Raw genomic sequence first — 13,671 nt, 5'->3', positions numbered from 1 at the left:
GAGTGGGGGGCGGGGCGGCTGGGGCAGATAGACTAGGCAAGGAAGCTCTCCCAAGTCTCTTCCATTCCTTTCCTCCTCCTTGGCTTGAACTGGCACTGGCCTCTGTTATGTAATGAGTTGAATAGGATCCAAAATGCAGAAGTCTGATTGGTCCTAGAACAATAGGATTCAGAATGCAGCAGTCTGATTGGTCCTAGAACAATGCAGCAGTATGATTGGTGTACAGGAGCCACCCAATCCAGCTCTAGGTGGAAGTGAATCCACAACCTGATTGGCCTACAGGAGAATTCTGGAATTAGCCAATCATGTGCAGCCCATTGTGTAAATAATGTATATAAAGCAGATACTTTGAGGGGACATCCATTCCTCCTCACCACTATGAGCTGAATAAAGAGCATGAAATCCACTCTCGACTCTGAGTATATTTCAGCCTCACCCCTCCCAGGCAGAGAAGTCAATTTTTCACACTTCACAGAGCCTGTTGGTCCCAGCATCATGCATTGCAGATTGCCCACAGGCAGAGAGAGGCCTTTGGGATCAGGGAAGGCAGCAGTGGGAAGGGATCCTTGGAGGGATCCAGAACTACCTGTAGAAGGCAGGACCTCATCCTGACTCTGACGTTAATGGGAAGGGGAAGACCAGGCTCCAAGCTAACAATATTTTGCAGGAAATTGATCAGAGCACATTTCAGTTCAAAATCAGAAGGTCTGCCTAGTGTCTCTGTATCTCCCCAGGTCTCTCTTTCTGGTGAAAAGGCAGTACAGGAGGGTGTTTTAGAGCAGGGCAATGAGCAGAGTTAAGCAACCTCTCACCAAGCCCCACTGCCGTTCCTTGACTCACATCCCCTACAGCAACTGCTATACACTTTTTAAAAATAAAATTCTGGGAATCACAACTGTCCAATGGCTAAGTGGTTAGAATCACGAGATATCCTGCATTACGGTACCAAATGTCCCTGTTTCCGGGACAGTCGTCGGATGTACAAAGCAGTCCCCATACAAAATCCACCGAAGTTGAAAAGTGTCCGCGGGTTAATTGAAAAAAAATCTGGTAACCTTAGTCCTGTATGAAGGGGGAAAGCATCTTTACAAAGGTACGTTTCTTTTTAAATAACAAATATATTGATTTCTTTTCAAGAATTGGTATCACCAGTCACCCTTTGTCATGTTTAACTAGAATTCAGCTTCTGTGATTCTCAGCACTGGCGGCATTGAAGCAATTGATTGCAAGTAAAGAATAAGAAAGCATGGAAAGACAAACGTTGATAACAGGACCATTTGATTCACCCAGCCCTTTAAACAATTCATTTTTTTATTTAAATAATCTGGGTCTCCCTGTGTATGTTTTACTGTAAATCTGTGCCATTATTTTACATGTTTCTCTGCCAGAAAGAACAGATGTTCATGCTGTGTGGGGTTTTTTTTCTCTCCATTTTTAAGTATTGCAATTATTTTTTTTTACTTTTTCCTGTGATCTACCCACAGAAAGCATGCTATTTGGCAGTCCTGTGAATGCCATTACTGAGGAAATGAAATCTTAATATATATTAAGAAGGCAAATGGGAGAAAGGCTTCCTATCCACTCCTTCCTCCCTCAGCTGCCTATAAAGGCCTCTCTTGAAAGGCCTCTCTGGGGGGTCATGGAGTGGGGAGGGGGCTGAACAACGTGGGGTGGAAAACCAGGTTCTGATGGGAGGAGATGCAAGACTTTGTGAACATTTTAGACTCCAAGCCCCTTCCCACAGCAGACCTCCCCAGACCCACCTCCGGCTCATCCCACATTGAAGACAAGGGATCAGAAACTTTTATTGTGTGTTTATTATTAAGCTAATAATAATAAGCTGCACTGCCTACTAGAATGTTTATAACAAAGAGGACGCTGAAGGCGTACGGTTGTGAGGAACTGCTCTGAGCAGGTTCTCTGTGTAACACATTAAGTACAGTGATACCTCGGATTACATACACTTCAGGTTACAGACTCCACTAACCCAGAAATATTACCTTGGGTTGAGAACTTTACCTCAGGATGAGAACAGAAATCGCACGGCGGCAGCAGGAGGCCCCATTAGCTAAAGTGATCTTCAGGTTAAGAACAGTTTCTGGTTAAGAACAGACTTGCAGTATGAATTAAGTTCTTAACCCGAGGTACCACTGTACTTCATTATACTGTGCGTAATAAACTTTGAAAATCTGATGCGACAAAATGTGGCAATGAAGGTTGACTCCAGCAGCTTTAGGAGAGGATGACCTGGCGGAGGACAGAACTATCAGCGGCTGCAATTCATTACAAGATATGTTGTGGCAGAGAGTGTGTCAGTGTTTGAAAAGGAAAAAGGTTCTGATCTCCTTTGCCTGGTCTTTGGACCCTAGTCAGCACCAAGAGTCCTTGAGAAAAGAGTACTTTGCAGAATGCAGCTTTTATTCATAAAATAATCTTCTTCTCCTATTATGACTGACAGCTTTTACACACACCAAACTCAGCCCATTTTCTACCACCCAACCCTAACATTGACCACTCTTTATATTCAGGTACAATTAGGTGCAAGGTTGCATGAGTCATTGTAGGCCTGGGACCATTGTTCTTTTAGCATTAAAGAAACAGCAGCCTATTTTTAGCCGTGACAGAGTGCTCCTGTCCAGAATTCCAGGCATTTCCTTTTACAGGAAATGCCACTCCGTTATTCTCCCTGATTCTGCACACCCACACAACAGTCAGCATTCTGGGTCCACCCATGAAGCTGATCATTGGAATATTCAGGGCAGAGAAAAGAAAGTACTTCTTTATGCAGTGCATCGTTCAACTATGGAACTTCCTTCTACCGGAGGCGGTGATGGCCACCAACTTGGATGGCTTTGAAATATGATTAGACAAATTTGTGGAAGAAAAGGCTAGCCATGGTTGCTAGCCATGATTGCTTAACTTGCTCCATGCTAAGAAGAGCTGTTGTTTTTAAATATGGAGGGTGGGAAAAGCTTGGGAAGAAGAGTGCTCTTGGGCTTAGGCCCTGATTGAACGTTTCCTCACAGGCATCTGGTTGGCCACTGTGAGAACAGGATACTGGACTAGATGGGCCACTGGCCTGATCCAGCATGCTCTTACGTTCTTATGAGCATGAGAGCCAGTGTGGTGTAGTGGTTAAGAGCGGTAGTCTCGTAATCTGGGGAACCGGGTTCGCTTCCCCGTTCCTACACATGGAGCTGCTGGGTGACCTTGGGCCAGTCACACTTCTCTGAAGTCTCTCAGCCTCACTCACCTCACAGAGTGTTTGTTGTGGGGGAGGAAAGGAAAGGAGATTGTTAGCCGCTTTGAGACTCCTTCGGGTAGTGATAAAGCGGGATATCAAATCCAAACTCTTCTTCTTCTTCTTCTTCATTGGACTTTCTGCAGGATCTTTAAAGTTATCCCCCCCAAATATTTTTGAATGAATGAATTTAATTATTACGGTCACAGACCAGTTCTGGCTCACTTACAATATCAGAAAAAATCATAAAACACAACTGAAATACATTGAATTGCAATTGGGTTTAACAGAGACAATTCAGATTTAACAGCAGTTACAAATATACATTAAATCTTGATCACTAACTTATAACCTAAAATTGTCGTTTAAAACCGTAATCATTTTGTCTCTCATGTCTTGTTACGCTGCCATTTCTACGGGGATATACGCTCAGTATTTATCACTCCTGTTATACAAAAATCTCCAAATGGGTCCAAACTACAATGTCTAAAATTCCTGGTAGAGGACAAGGATCTAGAGATCACACTAAAGGTGGCCAAATTCTGTGCGACTGCCATAAAACTTAGGGAACAAATATTTTTGTAATTCTGCAAACCTTGGGAGCTCCCTAAAACCTGATGATTTCTCCCTCTTGTGTATGGAATGGAAGATGATACTGTGGTTACATTAAGAGCCTGACTTAAAGAATGCGTTCAATATTAGTATACATTGGTACCTCGGGTTAAGTACTTAATTCGTTCCGGAGGCCCGTACTTAGCCTGAAACTGTTCTTAACCTGAAGCACCACTTTAGCTAATGGGGCCTCCTGCTGCTGCTGTGCCGCTGGAGCACGATTCCTGTTCTCATCCTGAAGCAAAGTTCTTAACCTGAGGTAGTATTTCTGGGTTAGCAGAGTCTGTAACCTGAAGCGTCTGTAACCTGAAGCGTCTGTAACCCGAGGTATCACTGTATAGCCAGAGCTGCCAGTCTTTGGGGGCCTGTGAGCAGATTGGGAATTCTGGTGACTTCTCTCACCCAGGTCACTTTTTTTTTTGCCGCCAGTTTTCTTCCCCAAAACCCTCCCTTTAAAGCTGAAATGCAACAAATGGCAATTTGGGTTTTTCGTGGAGTGCCATTTGCTTCTATTCAGCTTTAAAGAGAGGGTTTGCACAGGGAAATTTCCAGGGCAAAAGAGAGAGAGAGAGCGTGCTTAGACACGAATATTTAAAGTGTGGAAAATGCAGAGAAAATGTGGATAAGCCCAAAGATAAGCCCATTGGTTTCTCAAAATCAAGAGATGACAAACTAATCTTCTTTCTTTTTTGATAGAGCTTGGTGGATCAGGGGAATGCTGTAGATGTAATGTATTTTGATTTCAGTAACATTTCCAACCAAGTCCCCCATGATATTCCTGCAGAGCAGCTAGTAAAATGTAGGCTAGACCATGTTACTGTTAGGTGGATTCAGCTTGACTGGCTTAAACTTAAAAATGCTCATCAATGGTTTCTCATCATCCTAGAAAAAAGTAGCAAGTGGAAGAGAAGAAGAAGAGTTTGGATTTGATATCCCGCTTTATCACGACCCGAAGGAGTCTCAAAGTGGCTAACATTCTCCTTTCCCTTCCTCCCCCACAACAAACACTCTGTGAGGTGAGTGGGGCTGAGAGACTTGAGAAGTGTGACTGGCCCAAGGTCACCCAGCAGCTGCATGTGGAGGAGTGGGGAAGCAAACCAGATTACACCAGATTACGAGTGGAATCCTGCAGGGTTCTATCCTGGACCCAGTGTTGTTCATCACCTTCATAAATGACTTGGATGAAGAAATTGAAGGGTTGCTCATCAGGTATGCAAATGATACCAAACTGGGAGGGGTAGCTAATCCTTCAGAATATATAATCAGGATTCAATGTAACTTTAACAGGTAGAGAACTTGGCCCAAACTAACAACATGAATTCCAATGGGGACAAATGTAAAGTTCTACACAGGAAAAATCAGATGCACAAATATAGAATGGGGACAACTGGCTTTGCAGCAGTACACATGGAAAGGATCTAGAGGGTCTTTGTAGATCACTACCTTAACAGTAGACAACAGTGTGATGCAGCAACTACCCCACCCCACCCACCCAAAATCTAATGCAATTCTAGGCTGCGTCAACAGAGGTCTAATGTATAGCTCAAGGGAAGTAATAGTACCACCCTATTCTGTCTTGGTCAGACCACATCTGGAATACTGTGCCCAGTTCTGGGCACCACAATTTAAGAAGGGAGTTGACAAGCTGGAACATGTGCAGAGCGCAACCAAAGTGATAAATGGTTGGAAAACCTAGCCTTATGAGGAAATGTTGAGGGAGTTGGATATATTTAGCCTGGAGAAGAGAAGACAGAGAGGTGATGTGATGTTGTTGTTTAGTCGTTTAGTCGTTTAGTCGTGTCCACCTCTTCGTGACCCCATGGACCAGAGCACGCCAGGCACTCCTGTCTTCCACTGCCTCCCACAGTTTGGTCAAACTCATGCTGGTAGCTTTGAGAACACTGTCCAACCATCTCGTCCTCTGCCGTCCCCTTCTCCTTGTGCCCTCCATCTTTTCCAACATCAGGGTCTTTTCCAAGGAGTCTTCTCTTCTCATGAGGTGGCCAAAATATTGGAGCCTCAGCTTCAGGATCTGTCCTTCCAGTGAGCACTAAGGGCTGATTTCTTTAAGAATGGATGGGTTTGATCTTCTTGCAGTCCATGGGACTCTCAAGAGTCTCCTCCAGCACCATAATTCAAAAGCATCAATTCTTCGGCAATCAGCCTTCTTTATTGTCCAGCTCTCTCTTCCATACATCACTACTGGGAAAACCATAGCTTTTACTATATGGACCTTTGTCAGCAAGGTGATGTCTCTGCTTTTTAAGATGCTGTCTAGGTTTGTCATTGCTTTTCTCCCAAGAAGCAGGCGTCTTTTAATTTCGTGACTGCTGTCACCATCTGCAGTGATCATGGAGCCTAAGAAGGTAAAATCTCTCACTGCCTTCATTTCTTCCCCTTCTATTTGCCAGGAGGTGATGGGCCCAGTGCCCATGATCTTAGTTTTTTTAATGTTGAGCTTCAGACCGTATTTTGTGCTCTCCTCTTTCACCCTCATTAAAAGGTTCTTTAATTCCTCCTCACTTTCTGCCATCAAAGTTGTGTCATCTGCATGTCTGAGGTTGTTTATATTTCTTCCGGCAATCTTCATTCCGGTTTGGGATTCATCCAGCCCAGGCTGGTGATGTAATAGCCTTCTTGAAATATCTGAAGGCTGTCACATGAAAGATGAAACAAACTTGCTTTCTGCTGCTCCAGAGAGCAGGTCTTGATTAGGATTCAAATTACAAGAAAGGAGATTCTGACTAAACATTAGGAAGAACTTTCTAATGTTAAGACCTGTTCGACAGTGGAACAGACTGCCTTGGAAGGTGGTAGACTTTCCTTCACTGGAGGTTTCTTTAACAGAGGTTGGATGGTCGACTGTCAGGGAATATTTAGCTGTGATTCTTACATTGCAAGGCGTTGAAACTCTACAGTTCTATGATTCTATGAACATACGCTTGAATTTATTTGATCACTTATTTCAGCTAATGTCAAAATATATGAATTTCCCCTTAGTTTCATTTTATTCATCCTCCTTAAACATTACACAAAGGGTTTATTTCCAGCCTTACATTCTTGCATTCCAATAATTAACAAAATAAGTCCATCTCTCGGCTTTCATAATTTTCCTTCTCTCCCTTGGACCAATACAGTCAGGCTATTCATCACTGACAGTTCTGGGCTTTTCAGTGAATATTTCCATTGTGTTGGGATTAGTTGCCATTTCCTAGCCCACACAATTTTTTATGCTGTCAACAACACTGAAATCAATGATTTTGAATCCAAAGGAATGTTCTCCTCAGTCAGATGAAACATGATGAATTTTGGATTAAACTCAAAGTATTCCAAATATTAACAGAAATACTAATCACCTCTAGAAATTAAAACCAGTTCCACTACATGTGCAAGATGTCCACATTCTCTGCCAAACATTTCCAGTATTTAAACCGAGTTTATTAAGCCTTGTATGGTGTCAGTGCTGTTAACTCTTCATTCAAAGAAACCAAACCAGCGCAGGCCTAGTGATCTCAACAACTCTTCCCTGTAGGTCTCGCTCCAATGAGGCAACTGCGAGGACTGAAGGTCTCTGCCTTCCTACCACTGTCTTCCCCAAGCAGTTGAAAACTGAGTCTGTGCACAATCAACATCTGTTCTGTTATTTTCATTTCTCTATGTGTTCTAGGAGACCGGGGAGAGGGGAGCTGGTCACAGCAAATGGGGAAGACTCCCTGGATTCTTCAGCAGCCTCAACTTCTTGGCTCCACTCCTCTCTAACCTCTGCTGCAGCCTTAGAGTCTGAAATGCTCTCTGCCATAGCCTCTTCCTGCTCACTCAACCCTGATACCTCTTCTGGTTCCGACACATCCTCCTCCCAGTCTACACCTTTCCCCCCTCTGACCACTCATCATTGTCCCACCACCAATCCCCTGGCTCTGAGTCCACTTCTCCTGTTCTTACCGTCTGCTTTTTATTCAGTATTTACAGAGAGAGGCTATAAAACCCAGCCTTTTGGATAATGGCGTTGTCCCGAGTGAATCTCCACCCCCACCCCCATCTCTCCCACTTCCTCATTTGTCAAGCTCAACGTCTTTCCTACAAGTGCTGAGAAGTGCCCTCTGTCTTTGAGCTCTTTGCTCTCCTACTTTCAAGGCTTGCTGGGTTCTGGAGAGGGAGGGTCTGGAATGCTTTCTAAAGACACTGTGTCCATCAGCTGTCGCCCGCCTGGTACTTCCTCTTCTTCTTCTTCCTCCCCCTCCCCCAATATTTCCCAACTTCTCCCCTCATCTGCTTCTGAGCTGTGACCTCCCTCAAATCCCTTTTGTAATTCTAAACTATCTTCCTCTTCTCTGGAAGGGTCAGGCTGGGGAGGAAGTATCCATCATTCCTCCTCTGCCCAGTCCCTGACATTCAGAGGTTGTTCCCTCAATTCTCTTTCCCGCATCATGATAGCATTTTCCCACCACAATTCACTTTGGCTTGTCCTTTGCTATTTTCTCCCACAATGTATCCTTTCGTTTTCATCATGCTAAAGCCGACACCTCAGCCAAGTTAACAAATGTTACATGATAAATTATTAAATTCTCTGTTGGTTTTGGGGCCCACATAGTACTTGCGTCATTTCTTGTATGTTTATCTTGTACAATTAAACAGTCCAAAATTTTCTGCTGAAAACCACTGACAGTGCAATAAATATTAACAAAAATATGGGTAAGGTATTCATTTTAACTGAATTCATCCTGGCCAGCAAAGACAATGTTTTTCTTCCATTGTTCAGTATCAGCCTTTATATCCTGAATAACTAACTCTTTAGTAAAATCTTAGTCAACATATTTTCTTCCTTAGTTTGACCTGCTTGTGTGTATACAATACTCACTGGAGAATGATTTGAGACAGCTTTTTCATCTATATTTCCATATACCTAAATCATATACAGTGGTACCTCAGGATAAGAACTGAATTTGTTCCAGAGGTCCGTTCTTAACCTGAAACTGTTCTTAACCTGAGGTACCACTTTAGCTAATGGGGCCTCCCTCTGCCGCTGCACCACCACCGCACGATTTCTGTTCTCATCCTGAAGCAAAGTTCTTAACCCGAGGTACTATTTCTGGGTTAGCAGAGTCTGTAACCTGAAGCGTCTGTAACCCAAGTACCACTGTAACCTTGAAAATATAAATATATAGTTGTTGCAGAATATGGGTTATTACGATTTATGGAGTTACAAGTGTAAACCCTTATAGTATGATATACAAGTCTCCATACATCCACTAAACCGATTTAACCATAATTTTAAAAATCCTTGAAATCTTGTTAATATTTACTTCTCTTACTGTAGAGCTGTCCACATAGGGGTCCAACACAGAGTTAAAACCTCCTGCAAGGATTAATTCCCCTTCCCTAAACTTTTCACTCTCTTTGACCAATTTCAGGGGAGTGGAATCCTTCTGTGAAAAAATTGGGGCATACACAACTACTATTGTCATTCCCTTCTACCCTTCTACCATCCCTTCTCAATATTTCAGAAACCAATTATATTCTCATATTCCTGTGCCTGTAATATACCTACTCCCTGGCAGGGCTTGTATTAAGCCAGAACTCGCTGGAACACAGTTCCGACACCTTCTCAGGTGGGTACCATTGCCATTATAAGAGAACAAGGGAGGTGTTCATGGTGAGTTCTAGAACCTCTTTTTCTAGAAAAACAGCACTGCTCCCTAGAATGATAGCCATGACACTTAACATAATTTATTCAGCAAGGTCTCCTCTTTTACAGCAGTATATTGTTCCATGCCATCCCAACCTCCAAGCGGTGTGAGATTCCAGGGGTTCCATGCACTTACCCAGAGTTCGTGTTTCCTTTGGAATGAGGCCCAGTGGAGACTGTAGTGTCTTTAGGATATACGGCTTATTTACACATATATACAACCTGAGCCTACGATGGGTGGGTTCACAGCATTAACACCCCAAGGGGACCTTGCTTCCCCCACAACTGCAGCCTTCAATCCAAGCATTGTTCTGTTTCTGTGGCTCCCCAGCTTTCTGACTCTCTGCTCTCAACTAGGACTTTGTCTTTTTAACTACCCAAGAGTTGGGGGAGTTGGTCCCTAAAGACATCTCTGTTAACTCACCCACCCTTGGTGGTCTGAGTTGTCTCATATGTCAGTCGTGCTGGTGCGGCTAGCCTTGAGTTAAAGAGCAAAATAGCAGGTGGAGTGTGTTGTCATGAAGACTGATTTGTGTAGCAAACAAAGCAAGAGCAGCAGCTATTAATCGGAACTGAGAGTGCCTGGTGGTGCGCCATTGTGGTGCTGGTGCTTTTGGAGAGGCATGCTTCATTAGCTAGTGAAAGGGGAAAGTCTCCATCCGCTTGAAACATGACTAACGTATGTGATGCTTATTGACATTTATAACTGAACTGACGTAACCTATTGAGAGATATGACTAACTGGAATAAATAGGTAAATAACCAATTAGGCAGTACAGGGTTATGCTACTGAATGCAGGAGTTTGTTCTGCGATAAAAACATGCACAATTTGCATGGAAGTGTAATCAATGTTCTTAGTTGACACTTTTTGTAAATATTCTGATTTCTGTAATAGTTGTTTGCCTTCCTGGTTTCTAGTTAATTTCTTAAGAAAGATATGACCACTAATAGACACATGCAAAGCTGGATGCAATATGTAATTTTAAAGAACATGAAAGCACATTTTAAAGCAGCACGTGGGAAAATGTTAGAAAACATGTGCTGCGGCAAGACTCTTGATAGCACAAGGATGGAAGAATGAGGAAACCCTGACAAAAGAACAGTGGCAAGAGAAATTGATGAACTATGCAGAACTGGCTAAATTGACATACAAACTGTGAGATAAGGACAACTGTGACTTCAGAGAAGAATGGGAACTTTTTATAAATTACCTAAAAAGAAAACAAAATGAATTGGACTCCTTGGCAGGTTTTGAATAAACATACACAAATTTATTGATTGTTAACATAGTAGACAGATAATATAAGGATTTATACAACTTTACAGTATGCAGAGAATAATATGTGCTGAGAAATCAGAGAGAGAGGCTGAGGGAAGTCTTGGGGTGGCGAGGGAGGGAGGGTTTGATGGGGGTGGGGGGAAAAGGGGGAAAGAATGACTATGATACGTTTTGCTAATTGAAATTGTTAATAAAAAATTTTAAAAGAAAAAGAGAAACCATATGCTAAGTGATCACACAACAATGTAGTAAAATGTATGATTCAGTGACAAAGTGAACTTTGAACCCACTTTTAACAGGAAAATCCGAAATGAGTAATAGGTGATGCAATGTGTCAGTTTTGTTTGTGTGCCATTTTACTCTAATTTGTGGAGGTTTCATTATGGTGTAGGGATGCCTAATACTTGTCTAGCTTTTTTTTTTAAGTTAGTGATGTAATTCGGCAATATATGCTTAGATCCTGGGGGAATATGTTTTTAATAGTCTGATCTAAATGTTTGATAAGATTCCAAGGTTGGGAGTGTTTTTCAAAGGGTTCCCACCCCCCATCTCCTTCTTAGGAAATTTGTAACTTATTTACAGACAGGTGATGCATCTTTTCAATCTGACATGCTTGGAATGGGGAAATGCTTGGGAAAAGGTAAATATAAAGGGAGACACCAAGGCAAGGAACTCGGAAGCAAAAGTCTGTTCTCAAGGGACATCATGGGTAAATATATGGACTTGCTTTTCTAATGCTTTAGCCCTCAGAACACCAATTCATTCATCCCTCCATCCCTCTCTAATAAGCTTTTAGTGCCTGATATTTCAGTTTAATTTAGCTGCCAAAAGAGCATCATGATGCAGCTTTTAATGTTGTGCAACTTCCTTACAGGCTCTTCCAAGGTTATTTTCTTTCTTCAATGTACTGCCTTGGCACATTTGTCTTCCTACATCACTGCAGCTTACAATTTTACTAGATGTAACCACACGGATATCATCAGAGGCTACCGGAGTCTGCTCCAGGTATGGTACAGCATTGCACTAAAATGCATTTGATTGTAAAGTGTATGGGGGGGAGGGGGAGCTTGATGGCAGAATATCTAGTGTTTAGCAAGCTCTGTAATTATAAACCAAAAGGCAGAAACGTATTAAAAATTGTAGAGTTCTGAACTTCAGGTTGTATTTTCAGAAGAACAGAACGATGCCTCTACTCTCAAAGACATTTACTATTATGAAGTGAAAATGTACTGATCAAGTCTTAATAAATTAGGCTGCAATCCTACACTCACTTACCTAAGATAACTGGTTTACTTTTTATTAGACTTGTTTATATAGGTTGCACTGTGAAACTATAATGCTCAAATGTAGTAAGTTTATTTCTGTAGGGACACAGAAAATTTTGGATGGCTGAAAACAGATCCCTCACTTCCTAACCTGGAAATGTAGTTTGATCTTATGTATGTTTACTCAGAAGTAAGTCCTATGAGTCGAGCACAGGATTGCAGCCTAACAGCCCAATCTTATATATATATTACTTGGAAATAAGTCTCATCAATACCCAAGGGACTTATTCCCTAATTAACAAGTAAGGAGTTTGAGGAACTAAAGCATTCAGTTGTAGTATGTTGAATTTATTACATTTTCTAACCTGTTCAGTAAGCATCTCTTTTTTTAAAAAACTCATCTCTAATTTCTTTCAGAAAGATATTCAGATTATCTTGAAGGGAAATAATAATAAAATAAAGGTTTGTGGTTTTTTTGTTCCTTTTTCTCTCCTACCCCCTCAAAAATTGGATCAAATTTATAGTGGACATTCTATGGGTGCAATGTTGTAATGTGAGCATTTTGCAATGTGTGTGTGTGTGTGTGTGTGTGTGTGTGTAATATCCAATGGAACCCACTATTCTGAGAAACCATTTGAATCGGGGGGGGGGGGTGAGCAAGGAATTGTTTCTGGAGAAAAAGGGACAGAAGCGGCTAACAAGATAAAACTTTTTCATGCATATGCATTGCATTCACAATTTAATAGAAGTGATAACTATTAATAAATTGATTCTGATTGCATCTTATCATTTAATTATTAATAATTTTGAGCTAAAAGGTTTCAGAAGGCTCCCCATGACCTAGATTGACAGGATACTTTCGTATTTTAGGGTGAAGTTATGTGTCTGTAAACTTTTATAATGTGCATGCAAAATTATCTCTTTTTAAAGTCTACTTTAAGGCTGTTCCAAATGCCAAAATTGGTCTATCATTTCTCTCCAGGCAGGTCGCATTATGAATTGCTGCCCAGAGCTGGAGGTGAGTAGTTCTCTATGTTTAGATGTAGCTTGCAAATCTAATACTGTATTGTGCTTTATGGCAACCTGGAGGGCATAATGGCAAAGTGGAAAATGACACTGCTAACCATCGAGACTCCACACACATACTGTATTTGTGCCTTTCTTCTCCTTCCAACTATGCCTCAAGGCACAATAGACTATATATGTTGGAAGTAACAGGTAGGTAGCCGTGTTGGTCTGCCATAGTCGAAACAAAATAAAAAAAATTCCTTCCAGCAGCACCTTAGAGACCAACTAAGTTTGTTAATGGTATGAGCTTTCGTGTGTATTTGAAAAAGTGTGCATGCACACGAACGCTCATACCCATAACAAACTTAGTTGGTCTCTAAGGTGCTACTGGAAGGAATTTTTTATGTTGAAAGCATTACTGTATTTATATTCTTTGAGTGAAAAGTCTGAAAGGTTGCCGCAAGTGCCAAACCTGATCTATCTGGTTCAGTATTAAAGTCCCTGTCAAACATTTTTTAAAAAATCTCTCAAAATAATCTTAAAAGCATGAGATTTATAATGAATCAGAGATCTTCCCTC

General features: G+C 41.7%; 1 protein-coding gene across 1 annotated transcript; it reads left to right on the top strand.

Annotated features, from left to right (window-relative positions):
* Positions 1 to 989: 989 nt before the first annotated feature.
* On the top strand, positions 990 to 13,420 carry LOC310688316 (uncharacterized protein). Its single transcript, XM_083464700.1, has 5 exons — positions 990 to 1,093; positions 11,402 to 11,459; positions 11,694 to 11,824; positions 12,502 to 12,546; positions 13,067 to 13,420. Exons 1-5 carry the CDS (start codon positions 1,067 to 1,069, stop codon positions 13,178 to 13,180), a joined length of 375 nt encoding a protein of 124 aa, XP_083320826.1. The 5' UTR covers positions 990 to 1,066; the 3' UTR covers positions 13,181 to 13,420.
* The last annotated feature ends 251 nt before the right edge of the window (positions 13,421 to 13,671 follow it).

This window comes from Podarcis liolepis (genome assembly GCF_965112155.1).
Source record: "Podarcis liolepis genome assembly, chromosome: 11".
NCBI lineage: Eukaryota > Metazoa > Chordata > Lepidosauria > Squamata > Lacertidae > Podarcis > Podarcis liolepis.
The sequence above is the reverse complement of the archived record's forward strand: the minus strand, read 5'-3'. Positions and strand labels throughout refer to the sequence as shown.

Coding starts and splice junctions, on each gene's coding strand:
- LOC310688316 (XM_083464700.1), top strand. CDS start 1,067: ATGAAGGGGGAAAGCATCTTTACAAAG. Junction 1,094..11,401: donor GGGAAAGCATCTTTACAAAG/GTACGTTTCTTT, acceptor ACTTATTTACAG/ACAGGTGATGCATCTTTTCA. Junction 11,825..12,501: donor GCTACCGGAGTCTGCTCCAG/GTATGGTACAGC, acceptor AATTTCTTTCAG/AAAGATATTCAGATTATCTT.